Below are 22,378 nucleotides of genomic sequence, written 5' to 3'. Positions count from 1 at the left end.
TCCAGAAAACCAAGACATTTAACTTATTTGGTGACTCTTAAGTGTTATGTTACAAATAACAGATTATTAAAAAAAAACAACAACCACACACACACACACACACACACACACACACACACACACACAGAAAAATCCCCAAAAACCTTGCTAACAAGCAGCACCAACCAAAGAAAGCACTAGTCATTTCATGAGGTTACCTATTTATAATGTCTAAGGAGTTGAATGACCACCTGTTATAATCAAGGCCCCTTTACAACATATGTTGGATCCTATAGCCACTAAACCTATAAATTCAAAACTTTTGCTCAAGCTCTTCCAAACTGGTAATCAGTGAAATAAAAAATCTCAAAAATTCTAGTAGTATTTAAAAAAAAATTTTTTTTTAATGTTTTTATTTATTTTTTTGAGACAGAGAGAGACAGAGCATGAACGGGGGAGGGTCAGAGAGAGGGAGACACAGCATCTGAAACAGGCTCCAGGCTCTGAGCTGTCAGCACAGAGCCCGACGTGGGGCTCGAACTCATGGACTGTGAGATCATGACCTGAGCTGAAGTCAGACACTTAACAGACTGAGCCACCCAGGCGCCCCATCTAGTAGTATTTTTAAACTTAATATGAATAATATGTTGCTAATCAGGTATTTTTTCCATACATTCCTAATCATTGGTGATAAGTTAAAAAAATTACATGTGTAGAACACTATACCTTTTTGTTGGTCTTGGTACTTTTGAGGATTTAACAGATTTACATTTTTCCTCTTTTCTTCTCGCCAATTCCTCAGCAGAGAGATGCTAAAACAGAAAACAACCACTTGATCAACCAGTCCATCAGCCACTGACAGGCAGAATCAATAGTAATAAAGAATACTCTTTAACACCATAATTAAAGGCAGGTGAGAACAAGATAGACTATGTTGATGGAGATGTACCTCCTTCTTTCTACTAACAAATTGCAATGCTAGATAATATATTAAAAAATTGTTCCAAAATCTACAGCCACACCAAACTTAAAAACCCCAGAATCACCTGAGTCCCTCCTTTTACTTATTTCCCATTTCTAGTCATCAAATCCTATTGTGTTGTTTTCTTTCCCAACAGGGAGACAGCGCAGCATAATGATAAAGAGTACAGATTCTGGAGACAGAATGCCTCGCTCTGCTACTTACTGGATGACCCTGGCCAAATTACTGAAGCTTTCTGTGCTTTAGTTTCCCTATCTTTAAAATGGGAACAAAAATAGTAATAATAACAGTGTCATGATGTTATCGTAATGATGCATTAATGTTTATAAAACACTAGAATAGGGTTGGACACATACATAGTAAGTCCTACATAAGTACAAAATTAATCTTTTCATTCCATTTCTACTATCATTCTTACACTTTAGCCCAAATAACTAGGCACCTTTTCCAGAATATGTCTGGTATTTTCCCACATCTCTACCTTTGTTTATGCTGCTCCCTTAGCCTGGAATGCCCTCACCTACTTTTCTACATTTTGAGACTGTCCTGCTAATCCCTCAAGTCACATCTTCTGTGAAACCTTCTCTCATCACACACACCCCTTGGGGAAGACCTGACATTTCTTAAGATCAACCTTATGGAACTTAACACAGGTTTCATCTTTCCTACTAGAAACTATAGAAGTTCTTTCTAGGCAGGAATCATGCGTTACTAATGTTGTGCCTAGATTAGAGATTAAGTGAGGCTAGGGACAGGGAATGGGGAAGAGAAAAAGAGGAGAACGTTTTCTTTTTGTTTTGTTTTTGTACTGAAACTCAAGAGGAAAACTATAATTTACTGAGTAATTGGTATATGCAAGGCTTATTAAGTAACCTAGTACTAGAATCTTCATACATTTTATTCCATTTACTTCACTTAATTCTCATAACAATTCTTGGACAGAGGTATTATTCACACTCCATAGACAAAAACCTGAATTTCAGTGAGGTTAAGAAACTGCTCAAGGTAATAAAGCCAGTAAGTACACATTCACACATTTTTTCCATTCTACTGCACTGGGTGTTCACAAATAAATTCTATAGATACAGAACTTATACACACACACACATTCGTCACCCATGTTTCTTTTCAGAACCACAGTTTTTATTGGTAGAAATGACACTTTAGTATTTGTAATTCAATTTATGTCTAATGCTTGGGACAATATTTTAATTGGTATATCAGAACAGCATTCTATAAGTAAATGTTTACTGAAATGAATTAGGCATACCAACTTCCTGGCACCTTGGCAGATATTCTTGAGCTAGAGACCAGAATACAGAGATTAGACAAAATTTGGAAAACGAATCCAACTCCTAGTTAATTGCACCAATGCCTTCTATTTTTTTGTTTATTGGTGACTTCTAGACAAATTAACATGGGACGGATACACACACGCACACACAAGTGTAATATATGTGACATTAAGACATACATATATAGATGATGGAACAACTTTTAGTGATGACATATCTGCTAAGGTCAAAGTTACCTCAAAGGTTTGTCCTTCTAAGTCTTTTGCATCACACCAATTTCCCCATGGGTCTCGGACCCTACGCCTCCTTGTGCGCTGTGGTAAGATTAAAATGAAGCAAAAGGTAACAAGATTAACCTGGGGAAATCACAGCACAATACACAAAGCCAAAATGATTATTTAAAAAAAATCAGTTAATTTCTCCATTAAAATATTGTAATCCCTGATCAGCATTGCCTGACTAAATTTTATTTTATTAATTTATGTTTAATAGTTTACACTCTGCTCAGAAATAAATCAGTAATGATTTTCTAAATTTTACCTGGATTTCTTATTGAATTTTCATTTCTTTTCGCCACTTAGAAACTAAAATACTAGGACAAAAAATATTTTTAAGATTAAAAAGAACCACCAAGAAAATGACTTCCCTTTCAACCACTTGTGGTAGAAAACTTGCAAGAACGCGTAGCAAGAGGTAGAATATTAAAACTAGAAGCAAAATTACATCTCAGCCTCAGAAAGGGAAAGACTGCCTAGTGGATGCAATAAAAACAATAAAACATTATGAAATTAGTTGACAAGATTACTAATATCTAGTTTTATAAACCCCAATACTGAAGCCTTTAAAACAGACTGCTCAAGGGCGCCTGGGTGGCTCAGTCAGTTAAGTGTCCAACTCTTGATTTCGGCTCAAGTCATGATCTCATAGTTGTGAGACTGAGCCCCATGTCAGGCTCTGTGCTGGGCGTGGTGGAGGCTCCTTAAGATTCTCTCTCTCCCTCCCTCAGTTCTTCCCAGCTTGCACTCTCTCCCTCTCAAAACAAAAAAACAAACAAACAAACAAAAAAGACTGGCTCAGAGGCCAGTGTTTGAGTGGCACCTTTTCCAGCAACTGTATCTAAATACATCCTTTCTTATAAAAGTAAATCTAGGTAGGCAGAAATGGTTAACAGCCTAAATACGCTAAGAAAAATGTCCACTCTATTATCTATACGTTTCTTCATTTACCTCACCTATTACCAATCTACTTTATTAGTAAAACCAACGAGATCACACTATGACTCTGCCTTTTAAGAGACTTGTAGATCACTCACCTTTAAAATAAGATTCACAAATTGTAAGATACTGTAAAACTCCCTAACTTCAAGAATTAAAAAAGAAAGGCTACAATAGTTTAGACAGCTATTCCAAGAAGCTGAATCTTAACCTAAGACTTTTTAGCTAAACAAAGTAACTGAAAGAAAAAGGAGCTTAGCTGTATGGCTGTAAAAGACACACTAGACTTAGAAACCGGAACCAAGAATTCTAAGGCCATGCGAGCAAAGTACGACGCTTCCGTGTCAAGTCTGCCAGCGAATTACGAGGTGTTTTTGGTTTTTGCCTTATAAACTAACATGACACTGAATAGAAACCAGAAAAGTAAATGGCTAAGGTGACATACAAGAGAAAACATGTTCTTCCACTCACTGTCCATGTGTTTAACAGGTGGCTAGAAGGGGGCACACCTTAGATGACAGGTGAACACTTACCATAGACTGCAGACGCTGTGCAAGCTGGTATGCTTCCGCCGCATCTTTTCGGTCCCTGGCTCGTGCTTTGTCAACTGGTTGTGGCCTGTTGTACACAGCCTGTTCTATTGGAATTCGGGAAAAATAAAACAGTCTATTATTTTCTGAAACTCATTCGTTCAATAGGAAGGCACACCTATACTGACTGGAAGTTGTAAGCCAATTTCTAAGTTTTGTTATACCTAAGCTTCTATCTTAATTCTGCAATTACTTGGCAGTCTCACGTAAAACTAATAACACTCTTAAGGAAATCTCAGTAAAATGGGATATTCAGGAGATGGGTAATTTAATTTCTAATTAAACGACTGCTAAGCTCACTTTGCTGAATTCAGAGGTCTAACACAGAAAACGTGATTTCATTTTTTTTTAGTGGCTGTGGAAGCTGCGAACCCTTAGTTTTCCTGAGCAGCCAGTCCCAAGATACAGTGCCTGGGGAAACACAGACACCGAAATGAAAAACAGACCACAGGGCAGACTGTAAATTCTCTCTACAAGATAAATAAATAATCTCTGATAGGAGATTTTCTGGTTAGCTGTCTTCTCAAAGACAGAACATATTCTTCTGAAACCATGGGTTACAAAGTTCTAATTACCTATCTAATTACCTTATCACAACTATGGTTATTAACTTTCTTCAAAATGTTTGTGTCAAGTTAATTCAATAAAAGTGAAAAATACATTCAAAATCATGCATATTTGAGAAAAACTAGGGTGAAAGAAACTTTCTTCCGTGAAAAATATTTTGGCACCTTTATTACATTTAAGTGTAGAGGCTCATAAATTATTTCCTTTACTTAAACACTGCTAGACAGTATTTCTAGCATTAATACAGATTTTGCATATTGAATGGGCTACTATCAGACTTTTCTTAAAATGACGTTACTTGTACTTGACAAAGAGCTTCATTGTTAAATTATTTCTCCCACTTAGAGAATATTTTTCCTTTTCATACCACCAATTTTCACTGTAGGTTACAGGAAAATGTAGCTTAATCAACAGAAATCTGTTTTACAAAAAAACTTAGTAATACAGTTATTCCATATTATAGCATCTTTCTGAACTCTGCATCTATACTAAATCTGCTTGAATTCTAACCATCAAGGAAGTTAACGGGTGCTCTAAGGATAAAAAATGTTGAGTAAAAGATGTTGTTGGGTTTTTATTTTTACCACATCCAAAATTGATTGCTCCTATCAACTCGAGGTATGTATGAATCCGTCCAATACAATTAACATCCCCACAGTTCTTCAGGCCAGGACGTACTGAGGTCTTATTTAAGTATTTCGGTTTGCATATCTCCCTAATTAAGAGATGGAAGTACAGTTATTTTGGATAAATAAAAACATGAAAAAAGATTTCTGGGGAAAACTTTTAATATTTGAAATATCTTAAAAATTTACCCCCTCTCCATCTGTAAATGTGTAGTAAAAACAATGCTAATACATAATACCCAACTGTACTTTTTCCTGAAATTACCTTTAAATGATACAATAACTTACAAGTATAATGTGATTTTTATTAACTATTATTTTTTTCCCATATGAAATGCCATAGATTCCAGTTATTCCAGGATTTTAAAGTTAGAGGTTTTGTCAACAGATCCAAATTCAAGCTTCAAGAATAAAAAGGGCACTCTGACAACATATCTAAAGTATTTGGTATTAGACTTTTCTAATTTTTAATATATTACTAAGGTTCATCCACTTGCACTTTGCTGGGCAGTATCTTTTAATTATAAGCTACCTTATAAATGCTTGAAAGTTTTATACCGGTTTTTAATCATTAGGCCAATAAATAAGAGTAAGCACTCTCAGTGGAAAACAGAAATATTAATATTATAGAGGATTTCCAAGAAATCAAGAAATGCCCAAAGACTATGAAAAAAATACAAGGTTTACATAATACAGTTCATATTTACTGAATGTACTTATTGTACCATGGCAGATAGAGTTTAAGAGTAGTGGAGAACTTAATAATAGCAGCAAACAGTTCCCGAGTGCTTATGCCAGTACTAACAGTTACACAACCTTAATCCTCACAACAGTTCTACAAAGTAGATTTTATTATTCTTATTTTAGAGATAAGGAAGCAAAAAGTCAAAGGAATTAAAGTACTTATTTGAGGAAGTTAAAGTCAAGATCTACATACAGACATTATAGACCAAGTATTCAGACATATCATGTAACAGGATTTCTTATTGAATCTTTATTTTATTCCACAAATATTTACTTTGCATCCTACATACCGGGCACTGTCTAGGCACTAAGGATACAGACATGAATATAAAGCTCCCGACCTTACATGCTAATGGGAGGATATATAGGGGCGCCTGGGTGGCTCAGTCAGTGAGGTATCTGACTTTGGCTCAGCTCGTGACCTCATGGGTCATGAGGTCAAGCCCCATGTAGGGCTCTGCTGACAGCTCAGAGCCTGGAGCCTGCTTCAGATTCTGTGTCTTCCTCTCTCTCTCTGTCCCTCCTCTGCTCTCTTCCTCTCTCTCAAAAATAAAATTAAAAAAAAATTTAATGGGAGAATATATATGCTAATATATATTACATATTAATATATTGCTTGTAATCTTATATTAATATATAATTAATTATATATATAGCAGTAAGTGCTAGGAAGAAACAGTAAGAAGGATAAAGGGATAGAGAGACAAACAGGCACAGAGTACTTCAGAGAGGGTGTTTAGGGAAGGCCTGCCTAAGCAGAAACCAAATTTAAAATCATACATTCTACAGACATTCAGTGAGGGCAAGAAGTAATTTGTGATACGGCAGGGTATCAGAAATGCCATTGAAAAGATGAGATTGCAGTGTTTTCACTTCAGTGTGAAAGCAAAGGAAACAAATTGCACAAATGAAGGCAAGAAAACAGGAATGAGCACGGTGTAACAAGCTACCAAAAATCTGTAGCAATCTAAAAACAGTATTGATTTAATTAAAGCCTGCCCAAATCGAAAGACTTTAAACAAAGCTCAGCACTAGTTTGGTGCTGAACAAACGGTAAGGCCTCTAAAGATCCCTGTTAGTGATTCATCATGCCAACTTTTCCCCTTAACAAAGAGTGCCTTTTATATTTGCTTAGAACAAGCACTGCCCTAAGCACTAGAGGTGTAACAATGAACACAACAGACAAAAATCTGTCCATATGAAGTCTGTATTATCATGGGGAGGGAGAGGGAAGGAAGAGAAGACAATACAGAAATAAAAACGTCGTATCTTCAGTAGTAGTAAGTTCTATGAAGATAAATAGAATACAAACTAAGAGAGTGAGAGGCAGATGTGAGCTATTTTAGATAGGGTGGTCAGTGAAGTCCTCTAATTTCCCTGGAGCAGACCTGAGGGGACAACGATGCATGGTTCACCAAGATCTAGAAAGGCAGCATGGGGGAAGCATTCAGGGCAGACTGAAAAAGTCTGAGTCAAGGACCTGAGATGAAGTGTGAAAATTACAAGTCAAGACTGCAGACCCTGAAGTCACCTTCACCTAATGTGACCTGGAACAAGTTCTTTTTCCTCTCTGAGACTCATTTTTCTCATCTGTAGAATGAGGACAAGTTTGTCAGAACTGGAGATGACTTAAATACATTTAAATGCATTCGGGAGGCATTCAATAACAGTGTTAACTATCTTAAAACATTCCCATAAACAGGGGGTCAATTGCATGTGTTTTTATGGAAAAGATCCTTTAGCTACAAACAAATCAGGTCTTTTCTTTTAAAACTTTAACTCTTCTACTTTTTTTTTTTTTTAACACCACCTCCAGTCCCCTCTTCTATTTCCGAAGAGAATAGTTTGGAGTTCCTGTTCAAAACACTTCTTTCTCCTTTCACACTGTTCTGTTAAATCCAATACTCAAACAACATTTAACTGGTGTTATGACTAAGGCAAATGTCATTAGGAAACTACTGCCATATAATTTATACTATCTACATAAGTTATTCTGCCTTATTGAGAATTCAAAATTCAAACAAATGAAATTTGATTAAAGTACCATTAAGTCACTCACTGATGATTCACACAGGTAAAAAAATTTTTTGAGTTATTATTTTGAAGTCCTTCCATTTTGGCCATTCATCCTCTTATTTCCCAAAACAAAATTAGATCTAATCTGACCAGTCTTTTTCAATAGTGTCAATCAGGCAATGTGAAATAATGGAGGAAATGACTGACAGAGTTAGGACCTGCTCACAGGTCCTCTTTCTGTCAGTGGCTGGTTATATAATTAAAGGCAGGCCCCTAGACCTCTCCTGACCTTAGAATCTCCCAAACACAGAAAATACCACCTGCCTATTTTACAGGACTGTTGTGAGGAATCAAACAACATAGAAAAGCTTTCTGTAAACCATTAAGTACTATGCGAATAGCAGCTGTTCCTTATATTTATTCTGTCCTTTGAGACCACCTTGCCCAGAAATTTTACTTTTAGCCATCTCAACCATCAGCAAGACAACCACGAGTCAAGAACAAAAATCTTTCTTTTCTGACAAAGCTATTTTAAAAATTAGTCAAATTAATATTGTGTGAGTACTGAAGGTTACAGACAGAATACACATGATTATTTGTTTTCCTTTGGTAATCTTCTGAGGTTATGGCAGAAGTCCTCTGTAAAGATGGCTCTATGCAATTCAGTGTCTCCAGAAGCAGTAACAACAATTATGAATGTCTGGTAATGTCTTAATTAAACTATCACGAAAAATTCAATTTGCAGAGCACTTAGGCTAATAAGGTGGGAAGTTTTTTGGTTTGCGCCCCACCCAACACTAAATAATTCAAATAAAAGGTATTGACAATTCAAAAGATGAACTTTATCTATCAGAAAATTCCTGTATCCTAATGAAGCTAGATGAAGGGATTACTTTCACATTATGTTACAAGTTCAAAGCTGAAAGAATTTATAGCAATTTAGGAAAAGGTTTCTGTAATCTAGCCACATTTAATGACACTATCCTTTTGTTACCAAAATTTTCTCTTTGTACTTACAAGTACATGATAAACTAGGAAAGACATTCTCCTTTTCAAGTTTTTTTCTTTCTGTATCTTCCTAACACTGTCCTAAGAAACTGCTTCTTAAAGCAAATTATCCCTTTTTTCCAGGACCAAATACCCTTAATGAACAGACAGATGGGATGAAATAGCTATAGATGACAATATGTACCAAAGCTTTCAAAGAAAACTTCCTTATGAGAAATTTGAAGTCTTGCCTATTAAAATATATTCATATGTTCAAGCTCTCTGCATCACTCGCAATGTAAATGACTAAAACCTCGATAGGCCTCATTAAAATACCCTAGAGTATCAGAAGTTTTAAAACGGTATCTAAAATAGAATTCTTCCTTACCACTGATCCAAAATGTAATTCCTAATTTTCAAATAGCGTTCTGGTGTTTTAGCTTGGCGCCCCTCAAAAAACTCAGGAATTGCTTGTTTTTCTTCTTCTTGAATGGTATTTCTATCTATTTCCACTTCTTGTTCTGGTGGCTTAAGCTCTTCTTCCTCGTGGCTCTCCCCCTCCATTTGGCAGGAAGAATGAAAAAGCATTTCTTCATCACTCAGATCTTCCCGAACTTCACACAGCTCTGGAGAAGGCAGCTGCCTGGCATCGTCTATTACTCCATTTCCATCATGTTTTTCACAGCTTTTCACCAGTTTATTACATTTCTGATCATTTAATTCAACTGATTTTTTGTAACTAGTGCTCTGTTTTTCAGTCCAAAATGTAATTCCTGAGCTTGAAAGTACTTCCATTTCACCCTGCTTTGTATTCTCAAAATATTCCTTGGAAGATTTAGATATGGAATCTTCCTGGTTGTAAGAAGCAATAAATTCTCCTTGACTGGTTTCATGACTTTTACTATTAGGAATGTTTAATAAGACATCACTGCCAGGAATTTTGGGAGGAGCTTGAGAAGTCACCTCATCTGCCTCATCTGTAATGTCTACTTCTTCATCATCAGATAACTTTTCAATTTTTATAGCATTCAAGTTGGGATCAGCATGTCCCCTTAAACCTGATGGCGTCCAGGCCTTTGTGCCTTCATCTTCATTTTTAATCTGAAGACCACTGCTGCTCTTCTGATGTGGTGTTCCCTTCTCTGGACCATCTAATTTTACCTTATTAAAAATCAAGATAAAACCCCCATATTAACATTTAAAAATTTAGCCACTGGTACATATATGATAAATACAATTATTAAACCGAGTACATGTCAATGGCATACCTTTATTGTGCTTTCCTTCTAAGGACTGATTCACAACTGCACTTTAAATGTAAAATATCATCATTTCAAATTTCCATAAATATATTTGACTCATTTATGGTCTGGTGATTTTATTAATCAAATAATCATGACCTATGTATAACTACACTTGTTTTTCCATTTTAAGTTTAAAACAGGAATCTGGTGTAGATCAACCAGAGAATGAACAAAAACAAAAAACAAAAAAAAAACTGTCATACAAAGGGATTCTTTAAGATATTAAAATATTTTTAATGGCTTAATTCTTAGAATGTCAGATACTTCCACTGATCATTTTTTATAAAGCTAAACAGCTCATTATTTAAAGGAATCTATGTCACATATCTTTATTTAGTAAATTGAAGGTAAATACAGCGATAATAGAAACAACTATTTTTCAAAGGTTCATTTAATAGAGTTCCAGCATTATACAGCTTATAATTTAAAGCATGAAATTATCTTCCATATCTGCTATTATAGACATAAATATCTAGTCAAGGAAAAGAAAACAACTGTCAATGAATATAAAGGATTTAAAATAAAATCTTTACATAAATGGTTTTTGAAAAATCTTGTACATGACTGACATTCCCAAGGATGACAGCTCCTAAAAAAGAGCTTATTGTGATTCTGTATCACAATAGAACCCCAGGATCCAGTACTTGAGGTTAACTGGCTTACTGTGTAAAGAACAAAAGGGTAGGAGGAGAGAAAAACAGATGTGGACATATAGCCTGGAATAGCTTTTAACAATCTTGCTATTTACTCGAAGTCTCCTGTTTTTACCCTAAAAATTCAGATAAAATTTTATATTTCATAACATATTAATGTCTCTTTTAACATCACAGTGTATCCTTTCACCCCAAATCTTTGAGAAAGATTAACACTGCAAGATGTTGTGCATGTTTGAGTCTGAGAAGCATGGAAGTGCGAATAACCAAGTTAATCTTTATTCTCTTCCATAATACCTTGGCCATGGTGGGCTGCCCTGTAAATGTTTTTGTTTGGTTAAAGACGGAGCACATGACTGATGTATAATGAATCCATTCCATTACCTACTTCCTATGCTCAAATGACACTAAGAGAAATCTTGTATACAGGGTAAAACCTATTATTTGCATTAAAAGAAAACAGCCAAGTATCACTTAAGACCCTTTCAAATTCTGTATAATTGTGTTCCCAGAACTCAAGCAGAAAACATATTACAATTTTCTAAACATCAAAACTACACGGTTAAATATAGCATAGATTACTTGAAAGGATAAAGCACTAGACCATAACACTGCAACTTACTGAAGTTCTCAGATAATTTTACATAAAAATTATAAAAGTTTCACTGCTATTAAACAGATTTTAGCATCATGTTAACATTTATGGCCCCTAAGCTCTAATCATTCTTAAAAGCTACAATGCAGCCAATCTTTAAGAAGAAAAGGTATTTTCCAGGAAACAATGACTTCCAATAGCAATACTCAAAAAACTAAAGATATGCTTCAGATTTTAGAAGATAAACATGTGTTACGTACTTTATGAATAAAAAATACTTTTATTACAAAAACTTCTTCAGACATTGACTTTAATGCCTCAATTAAAAAGTTACTTTTGCTTACTAATTTTTATTGCAATTATTATTACTGACTAGGATATTTATATCCTGCTTACCTTATTTTTAAAGTACTGCCTGGCATAACTCTTAACTTGTAAAACAGTGCGACTTCCAATTAGCTTTGCAATTTTGGTCCACCTTCGGCCAAATTTAGCCTATATTATCAAAATGGAAAAGAAATTGATTTTGATTAACTTAATATTCCAAGCAACTGTCACATTAAGAAAAACCTAAAAGAACAACCCATCTTTATTTTCTAAAGCACACAATGAAGTCTCATATATAGCTAAGATTCTTAAACTCATTAGAATCTAGACTTCTGAAAACTGACCAAAATGATTTAAAATTAGTTTTTACAGCTTTCGAAAGGAAGATGCACCACTTATATATTCTTAACACTATGTATTCATATTGCACATTATGAGGTTCCCAATCTAAAAAACAAATGCCTCAAAAAAGGGAGGTTACATTTCCCATTTATAGAATCAACTGATTATATTCTGACACTGATTTCAAAATATCTTTTTTTTTTTTAAACCCAGATCTATGGGTTACAATACCCATTACCTATCCCAAAGTACTTTTACTCTACATGGCATGGCAGTAAACTGACTTACAAGACTGAATCACAAATGATAGGACCTGCAACCAACAGCTTCCTGTAGCCCTGTACTGTTTAAGGCTGTGTGCCTGGGAACAATGAAGCTGTGACGGGAAAAAAAATGAGACCCAGGGGGGAGATCTGGAGGTTTCTGAAGTACAGAAAGGAATGCAATAAATTTTTTTTAAACTAGATTTGGTGTTCTAACTTTTAAGTTTATTTTGAGAGAGGCAGAGACAGTGCAAGTGGGGGTAGGGGCAGAGAGAGAGGGAGAATCCCAAGCAGGCTCTGTGCTAATAGCCTGTGGGGCTTGAACTCATGAACTGTGTGAGATCATGACCTGAGCCGAAACCAAAAGTCAGATGCTTAACCGACTGAGCCACCCAGATGCCCCTGGGAATGCAGTACAATTTTAAAGCTAAAAGGAATTTTTACGTGTCAACTCTATTACTTGACGTATAAATCTTCACAGTAGTTCTACAACTCAGGTAAGCTGATCTCAGGGCCAGATTTATAGGTCACGTTATGACATTTACAGGTCATGACTTACAGTGGCAAATCATCTTCAAGACCTGACCCAAATAATAAATTAATTATATACTTATTTCTGATATTCATGAGAAAATCTGACACATGAACATTTCTTAAAACTGAAAGTACTTTGGGGTGCCTGGTGGCCTGGTCAGTTACGATTCTGACTCTTGATTTCAGTTCAGGTCATGATCTCAGGTTCATGAGTTCGAGTCCCACATCGGGCTCCGTGCTGACAGTGCAAAGCCTGCTTAAGATTCTCTCTCCCTCTCTCTGCCCCGCCCTCCCTAAAATAAATAAATAAACTTAAGAAAAAACCAAACTCAACGTACTTCTAGGATAATTCTTAGTAAGTATAAATTAAATAATTAACAACTATCTTAAATAATTTTTCTCTTAACACCTAGCTGAGGGCAACTTACTGCAAAATTAGTTATATTTATTGTGGGATGAAGGCAAATGAATAACTTCGTAGCATGGAACACTTCTAGAGGCAGCAAAGATCTGGACAATTGGGGCTGTAGGAGCTTAGGCATTATGAAAACTGGAGATGGTACACTAACAAGGGGAACAAAGAAAAAACTCACCAATTTCAAAATAGAGAAGAAAGAGAGCTCTATGCCCAAAAAAGGGAAAGAAAAATCTTCCTTCATCATTCAGTACCACACAATTCCTTTCCCTAAAGCCTGAGAGAATTCAGTGTATAAACAAACTATATCAACAGGTTAAAAAGGCTGGGAATACAACCAATAGTTCCATGTAGTTTTGTGGGAAAACATTCTAAGTTTAAAATATGTTTATGTATACAAGTAGATATCTATCTATCTATCTATATATATAAATAAATATATATTTGCTTATATAGGGACAAAATATCTCTGGAAGCATACACAAAGAACAGATGACAATGGTTGCCTCTGGCAATGAGAACTAAAGGCAGAGACAGGAGTGATAGGGGGACTTAACACCCTGTAACTTTAGATACCCTTTGAATTTTGAGCCATGCAGATGAAGCCACTATCATTACCACCAGTGTCAACAATAATCTAAAAATTTACAACCCATTATTGGGTGTGTATATGTGTGCATGCATACACACACACACACACACACACACACACACACACACAGTCTTCAGTAAGGGGCAAAACACCAAAGCAATCAGCAATCTTAAATAAGTGACTAGTCAATTAAAGTTCAGTTATAAAAATGATAATCATGCAACAGAATGAAATACCAATATAAAAAACATCAACAGTACAGGATAAAAACCTCAGGAGGAGATAAAACCTTCAAGATAGTTTATTTATTTATACAAAGACATCACAGAATATATAGATGTCATGGTGATAACTGTAAAAATATAAATACATTTTATTTCCCTCATCTGCAGAAATGTTAACAATGACATTTCAATTTGCATTCATAAGTCCCACATAAATATTACATAAATATCCTATATATAAGTATATATCATTTCAAAATTAGCATCATATGGGGTAACATGTACCTTAAAGAAAAAGATACAACCTACACTTAATAGAAAAAAATTTCCAAATATTTTCTTAAAGGTTTCTTCATGTTAGTAGGAGAATTTTCAGAATTAGAAACTGGCGTACTTTTTTTTTTTCTATTATGTAACCTGTGGACATTTAAATCTCAGTGAAACATTCATGCAAAAGAAGTATTTCTGGTCTTCCACTACATCCACTAAAAAAATATTCGGACTGTGTGCACAATGCCAAATATCTGAATAAAAAAGAACTCAGCTCATTATGCAGACCGTTCCAAATATACAAGTTTTTTTGTTTTTCTGGGTTTTTTTCCCCCCAAGAGAAAACATCAGATAAGTATTTTCTTCCTTTTAATCTAGGTAGTTGGTGTTATGTATACAGACAGAGCTCAGTTTCCTGGGTTTTACTAATACCAAAAAAGAGTGGGGGGAGGATGAAAACTATCTAAAATATTGATCCAAATCTATTTTAATATTTTAGTAATCTAGACACGAGTTAAAAGGAATTCTCTCATGCTATACTATCAACATCGCCACTACAGAAAGACTCAAGATGTGATCATTAAAAAGAAATCTCTGGTCTCTACAAATTAACCTTATAATTCTATTAATATTGGCTTCTAGAATTATTTTACTATAAATTAAAAATTGCACTATTTACCAGCCCTTGTTCAAACAGCTCTTTTTCTTCTATCGTCCACTTTACTGAGTAACTGGCTGGTTTTGTAGGAGAGTGTGCCCTGAAGGGAAAAAAAGGAATTGCAAAAAAAAAGTCTGAAATGGAACATTCCATATTTATGCAGCTAAAGGTTACACAGATAGCCATAGGCTAAATTCAATACTGTGTCTAAGAGTTAAAAAGAAGAAGAAAAAGAAGGCTGCAGCCTCTACCTGGGGGCAGATTTACCCTGTCTTGTATACTTCTCTAGCCCAGGATGATAGGAGCCTCAAAAGACATAATCCTTGGGTCTGAGTGAAGATAACACTAAAAGACATCAAAGGAAGTCAATGTGGTAGCCAGCAGGCTTCCTTACACTGGACACAAAGCAGCAGACGTTAATAAATTTCCAAATCCCAAAAGGTATATGAGTGTTTAAATTGGCTCCAGAAATATTATCTCTTTGATTCTTTCATGTAAATCTATGTAAATATCAAGCAAGAAAAGAAGAAACTGTGGCATTACGTTTATTACTTCTGAAACACAGTCCCTTAAGAAATTAAAAATAAAATAGTGATGAAGCTCATTAATTTAATTCAAGCAAACCATTAATCTTTATTATTTTTCTTTGTTATTTATTCAGCGAAATACAAAAGCCAAAGTCTGTTCAGTGCTCAAACCTTTGGCAATTGTAAATCTACCCTTTGTAAGTCTACCCTTTGAGGGACCACAAACGTGAAAGGTTATAAACAATAAATAACATCAAATTTCCTTCAATTATAGGGAAAGAATATTTATAAAATATTAATACTTAATTTCTCTAGATAATTTTTGAAGGCCACAAATTCAAATTAAATTTTTGTTTGAAATGAGTGAAAATTAACTGACAGGACAATAGAAATCAAGCCAATTCCTAACACATTAGCAGCTTTAAAACATTTACCCACATATCCCTAGGAAAACATCTTTTCCATAACCTAATGGAATTGCTTATGCAGGACCATAATAGAAATTCTGACATATAAATAATATCATAAAACTATCTTGTGGCATTCCAACATCTGTATAAGAAATTTTGATTTTATATTTTTGTACAACCCAAGGTTAAGAGTTTTTCCACAGGCCAACTATAATTTTTATTTAATTCTCCTATAATTTTAGAATATAAGACATATAAGTACATACATGATTTTTGCTGTTTTCTGTAGACTGCACCACATGAAAAAGAAAATAAGGGAGCTTAGGAACACATTTTTAAAAATACAGTTCATACTGTTAAGAGTATTAAAAATTAATTTTACCTCTTCATGTATTTTTTATCACTTTCCTTTTGATCAAGCCAGAAATTTTCTGGAAGTGACTTTTTAGATAAGTAATACCTGTGTAATTATTAAAGAAACTTTTTAAACAATAATAAAATCATGTAATTTTTAGGTGACTTATATTAAGTAGGCACTCATTATCATGAAAATCACACTTGAACCTTAGCTAAACTAGTTCTTCTTAAAACCCTTCCAGGTCTGCAAAAATTATTCTGAAAATATACCTCACAAGGCTGTTATATGGATTAAATATTACATGTGAAATCAAACATAGCACCTGCACAAAATGTGTGCTACAAAAATATTAGCTTCTCCTATATTCCCTATTAGATAGAAGTGGCTAAGAGAAGAATGTAGCCTTAAATGTTTCATTTAAATAATTTTTTCTTAAAACATATGGGAAATGTAATAGATGAATTTGATTGGTTGTCCAGGATTAACTGGGGAGTATGATTTCATAGTTCTAAAGGGAACAGAATTCAGGGTTGTTCTCTACCTTAATTAACTTAGGTCAAATCTGCTACGGACCCTCCCTCTCAAACTTCTTAAAACTGGCCCATTGTAATACTCTTAGATTAGTCTGAGATGTTCTTCCCTTAACAAATATGGACTATGTATCTTGTATGTCAGGAACTACGCTAGGTACTAGGAGCTGAGGACCAAGATACAAGAAAACAAACATCCCTGTCCTCTGAAAGTTCACACAGCTTTCACTCTCATTATTTGTTTCCGTACCTGGAAGTGAGCCAATGACCACTTAAATATTCATTGAGAATTGCAAGGTTCAATGCATTAGCCGATAGCCACATATAAACAAAGATTGTAAAATATCTCAGTAATGTTTTTCTATTGATTAAATGCTGAAATGTTATCTTAAATATAGTGGGTTAAATCAAATATCTTAATAAAATTAATTTTACCTGATTTAAATGTGGCTACTAGAAAATTTAAAATGATATATGTGCCTTGCACTATTTTTCTATTGAAAAGCAATGATCTAGGCTGTAGCTATGATGTTGGGGAAAGTAAGAGAATAAGAAAGCCTAAAAGGAGTTAACCTAGGATAACTAAAGGTACACAGACACTCTGAAATCAACATAGCAATAACTGAATAAAGGGAACAGAGAAATTCTGGCTTAACAAGGAGGTAGATATCCATAAAATACAGATGAGAGAGTTAAAAATAAACCCGTTTATCAGACTATTATTAATAATCTTTAAAAATCATAAAACCAGAAATCATTTTGTTCAATCCTTTCATTTTACATACAAGAAAGCAGAGTCCCAAAGAAGTTAAATTGCCATCATCAAATTTAACCACGGACAAGAAGCTAGTGGCTAAACTGTGGATAAAGATCTACGACTTCTGAGGGAAAAAAAATCTTCAACCTGCAGTTTTTTGTTTTTTGCTTTTTACTTAGATTCCTACCATGTAACATCTGTAAATTGGTGGAGTAAGAAGTGAGAACTTTTACATATTCTAATTCTGTGTCCCTGGGTAAGTTCACATCTCTGGGTTTTAGCTTCTATAACTGAAGATAAAGGCCTGGACTCAATGATCTTGGACATGGATTAAAGGTTCCAGCTGACGTAAAACATCCTATAATTTCTATTCAACATTCAGATAGTATAAAGAGTTGGCTGACAAAAGAAACTCAAACATACTGAGTCAGATCTCAAACTCTGCAGTAAAACAGAACCAAAGGAATAAAATGAGGCTTTTTGCATAGGTAGATAACACATTATGTAACTGCAGTCTGGGGCCAAACAAGATCCATCTAGTAAGAACAGTGGTCTCTTTTGTAAGTCTTGCATTTACAGGTTTTTAACCCTGAAAGTTTTACTTTCCTCATGATCATTAAAGGATACTCTTCTTCCAACAACATCTTCTGAATGACAGCTCTGTTCTCTTCACTGATGGTGCTATCCAGAGTCCAAGGCTATTAAAAAATAAATATTTTTCTTTTTATTTACGCTTTTTGAAATTATCTTCTATGTCTTGTTAAATGAAATACATGATACAAGGATTACAAATAATAAAAGCTACCATTTACTAAGCACAGACATATCTCTGATTCCCACGATAACACTGTGAGATAGGTGTTATTACTTCACTGATGCATCCATGGCCCCGCTAATGTTTCAAGTGAACGAGTAGAGAGTTGGTACACAAGACTGCTGGATTCCAAGGCTCAGGCTCCTTGCCCATGATAAAGTCATAATGGCTGTCATGTACGAAAAGTTATCAGGTAGCAAGCACGTTGCTAGATATTTCACCTATTTCCAAAACTCACCACACTTTTTTCCCTTACGCCACAATCTCTCCTTAAAGGATCGTACTCATTTTCAACTCTCAAAACTTAAAAAATTTCAGCTCAGGTCTCTTCTCCAGGCTCCATCTAGACTGTTATATCCAACTGTCTACTCAAAATGTCCACGTGGATATCTAGCAGGCTTCTCAAAATTAACATACTCAAAACTCACTAACATATACCTTCACCTGCTTCTCCCGTGTTCCCAGCTTTGTACCCAGCATTATTAGTCACCTACTTATTCAACCTAGGAATCATCCTGGATTCCTCCCTTTTTTCTCAATCCCATATCCGATCTACCCAGCAGTTCTATGTCCAAAACATAATTAAAATCTGACACCTCTGCCACAACCTCAGGCCATACCACCATCTACTCTTGCTTAGGTTGCCACCAATGTTTCCCAACTGGTCTCTCTGGTGCTACTCTTGCTGCATACAAACATGACAGAGCTCTGGTCTGCCTCTCCAACCCTGCCATTCCCCGCTTTCCCACTACATTCTAGATACTGGCTTTCAAACAGAGCCTCTGTACTGCTATTCCTTCCGCCTAGAATGTTTTTCCTCAACTCTTCATGTATCTACTCCTCTTTGTTACTTGTCAACTTAACTGTCACCTTCTCAGTTTCCTTCAAAGACACCTTCATCTAAAATAGGCTCACCCCATTACTCTCAGCCATCATCTTATGTTCTTCACAGTCTATAATTAATTAGCCTACTTATTTATCACCTGACTCCCTTTTAGAATACAAGCTTCTTGTGAGCAAGACTATGTCTCAATTACGTTTCCCCTGAACCTGGCCTAGTGTGTAGCCAGCACACTACACTGAGCACACAGTAAGTACTCAATAAATAACTGCTAAATGAAAAAAATGAACCCTGCAACGATCCCCATATTTTAAAAGAAACTGAGGTTCAAAAATCTGGTAAGTGGTAGGGCAAGGATATATACCTAAATCTAGCTGGCTCCAAAGTTGTTTCTCAACAGGCCGTTTTTCAAAGTCAAAAGAAGTTAAGACTAAGTTTCTTTTCTCTTTTTTAATGTTTATTTATTTTTTGAGAGAGAGAGAGAGTGCAAGTGGGGGAGGAGCAGAGAGAGGGAGACACAGAATCCAAAGCAGGCTCCTGGCTTTGAGCTGTCAGCACAGAGCCCGAGCGGGGCTTGAACCCCTCAGCTGTGAGATCATGACCTGAGCCAAAGTTGGACACTTAACAGACTGAGCCACCCAGGTGCCCCTATTTTTAAAGCAAGAAAAATGTTTCAGTATATTACCTCTGCAACTGCTGAGAACCACCAAGCAAGAAAAGAGGTACCCGGGCAATAAGTAGTAGCTTAATGCACCTGATATTTTCATAAAATACTTACAATAAGACCATTCTCAGCTCTCCATGATGAATCAAGATAGTGATCTTGTAAAACAGACGCTGTATTTTCATTGTTTCTGTAATAATTAAGAAAATGGGTAAAAAAAAAAAAAAAAGGGATATTATGCCAGTTAATGAAAATAATTTACACAGCACAGTGACTGGCAGGGTATAGATGTTACGCAAATATTTTGTTCCCTTCTTCCCTTAACAAACAGACTTACCAGTGCAGAAATGCCTGCTCTATTTCTTTAACCTGTGTTATATACAGTGGCGTTAAGCCACCCTATTTCAACCGCTAAGCAGCTAGTCTGTTCACTTCTGTTTGCCAAGAGTAAACAACTTCAAGAGAAAACAAATACCCCGCAGCAGCAACCACAACATGCTCTATGGCTATGAACTAACACTTCAGAGTTCTTTTGATGTGCATGCATATGAATACAGGAATTCAACCTTACAATTAATTCTTTTAGTTATATCTAAAGCATAAAGGCCATCAACAGCAGCACCATCCTCAAAATGAAACAACAAAACAGTGGATCAAAGAACCAAAATAGAAAATACTCACAGTAAAGAGAACAGAAAACTTGATGTTTTAATAACAACTTATATAATAAAAAAAAAATTAACTTGGGTTATCTGGGGGTTTTTCTACATCCACGGGGACTAAACTGTTAATTCTCACTCCTTTCACCAAACTATTAAAAACTCTCTGAAGTCACATTGTTCACTTCTTATGCAAAAAAGCCAAACAGTTAAATTTTAGAAGGCCCAATCTAGGATATAATTAAATTTAATATTTGCTTTTTTATGCCTTGAAGTTATAGTTTCCTAGAAAATTACTGACTTTTCCCAGACCTACTCTAGAGGTAAGAATTTTGTACCTTAGGCTGCAAAAACCTATCTACAGGTTTATACTTTTGAATCCTCAATTAGTTCTACAGTAGTTATAAATTGTGGGACTAATGGATTACGTACAGTGAACTAAAAGCAATTAATTTCTCTCTGCTGTTGATGGCAAAAAGGTTTTAACTCAGGTGTTAACTGTGATTTGGTAGCATTCCAAAGGATTCTGAGACTTGTATCAGCAGAAGGAAACCTTTGCGTAAGGAAGTCTGCCAAGGGTGCAGGAGGTGGGACTAGTATCACTTCAGGTTCAATGCAGGTATCTTTTTACAGTGTTCCTCCATAAGGATTACCAACTTCCACACCTCTGGTGTATACATCTGGACACCTACCTGAATCTCCACAGGTAGGCATAAATTAACATGTTTAAATCTTAGTTGAGAAATTCCACCCAAATCTGCTACTCTTCCATTATTCCCTATCTCAAAACATATTAATTCCCCTAGTTGCCCAAGCCAGAAATCTGAGCCTGCCCTTATTTCCTCACAATGGACATTCAATTCGTTGCCAACCCTGTGGCTTCCTCCCTTTTCAAATCCAGTCCTTCCACTATATCCACGCTGACCTCTTAAGGTCCTGTAGTTTCAGACCCACTTTTCCTGGGTAAGTGCATAAGATAAAGCTGACATGTCATCCACTTCCCCTTATCTTTTTCCATGTATCCCCATCTGGCCCATATGTAAGTTTTACTGTCTCTCACCCAATAAGAATGCTGGTTCTAGGAGAGCAAGGAGTTACTTTGATAACTGCTATATATGTAGGCCTTGCCATATAAAAGGTGCTCAATCAACATTTGTTGAATGAATGAACAAGATAGGTGGAACATGGGTCACCCAGGTCTACAGAGTTACGGAATGAGAATTTTATCATAAACCAAATTAGGGACTGAAGGGAACAGCATGATCAGATTTGGATGTAAGAAAGACTGATCTAACTTCAGTAAGGAATAGAAGGGGGACAAAGAGACAAGTTGAGAGTGAGTGATTAAATATTAAGAAAGGTGACAGTAATTTAGACCTAGGGAACAAGCAGTATGAACAGGAAGAAGTGAATAAACTTGAGAGGATACTTAGAATCAACAGACCTTTAGCAACCAACAGGACAGAAGGAGTGAAAGAAGAGAGGTAAGGAAAAGGGATAAAGTCTAGGTCTGTGCCTTGAATTACTGAGTGGATGGTGCCATTTATTGAACTAGGGAACTTGGAGAGGCAGATGGCAGGTGTGCTGGGAAAAGTTTGTAAGCTGAGATTGAGGTGCTTATGAAACATCCAAAAACAGATT

The 22,378-nt window shown here is 35.5% G+C and overlaps 1 protein-coding gene across 3 annotated transcripts in view; it reads right to left on the bottom strand.

Moving 5' to 3' along the window:
* The window catches only part of MYSM1 (Myb like, SWIRM and MPN domains 1), a 34,829-nt gene that overhangs the window by 10,123 nt on the left and 2,328 nt on the right, over window positions 1-22,378 (bottom strand). For 2 of the 3 annotated variants that reach the window (XM_019449109.2, XM_019449111.2), the window contains exons 2-12: window positions 20,193-20,268; window positions 18,387-18,457; window positions 16,497-16,574; window positions 16,381-16,404; window positions 15,199-15,277; window positions 11,949-12,047; window positions 9,389-10,161; window positions 5,212-5,342; window positions 4,004-4,107; window positions 2,493-2,570; window positions 706-791 (exon numbers count right to left, since the gene is read on the bottom strand). In XM_019449109.2, coding sequence (XP_019304654.1) covers window positions 706-791; window positions 2,493-2,570; window positions 4,004-4,107; window positions 5,212-5,342; window positions 9,389-10,161; window positions 11,949-12,047; window positions 15,199-15,277; window positions 16,381-16,404; window positions 16,497-16,574; window positions 18,387-18,457; window positions 20,193-20,268 — 1,599 coding nt within the window. The remainder of the gene's footprint in view (window positions 1-705; window positions 792-2,492; window positions 2,571-4,003; window positions 4,108-5,211; window positions 5,343-9,388; window positions 10,162-11,948; window positions 12,048-15,198; window positions 15,278-16,380; window positions 16,405-16,496; window positions 16,575-18,386; window positions 18,458-20,192; window positions 20,269-22,378) is intronic. The other variant, XM_053894742.1, reaches the window with a different exon arrangement.

This window comes from Panthera pardus, unplaced genomic scaffold (genome assembly GCF_024362965.1).
Source record: "Panthera pardus isolate Hobbes unplaced genomic scaffold, ASM2436296v1 HiC_scaffold_11, whole genome shotgun sequence".
Lineage (NCBI taxonomy): Eukaryota > Metazoa > Chordata > Mammalia > Carnivora > Felidae > Panthera > Panthera pardus.
The sequence above is the reverse complement of the archived record's forward strand: the minus strand, read 5'-3'. Positions and strand labels throughout refer to the sequence as shown.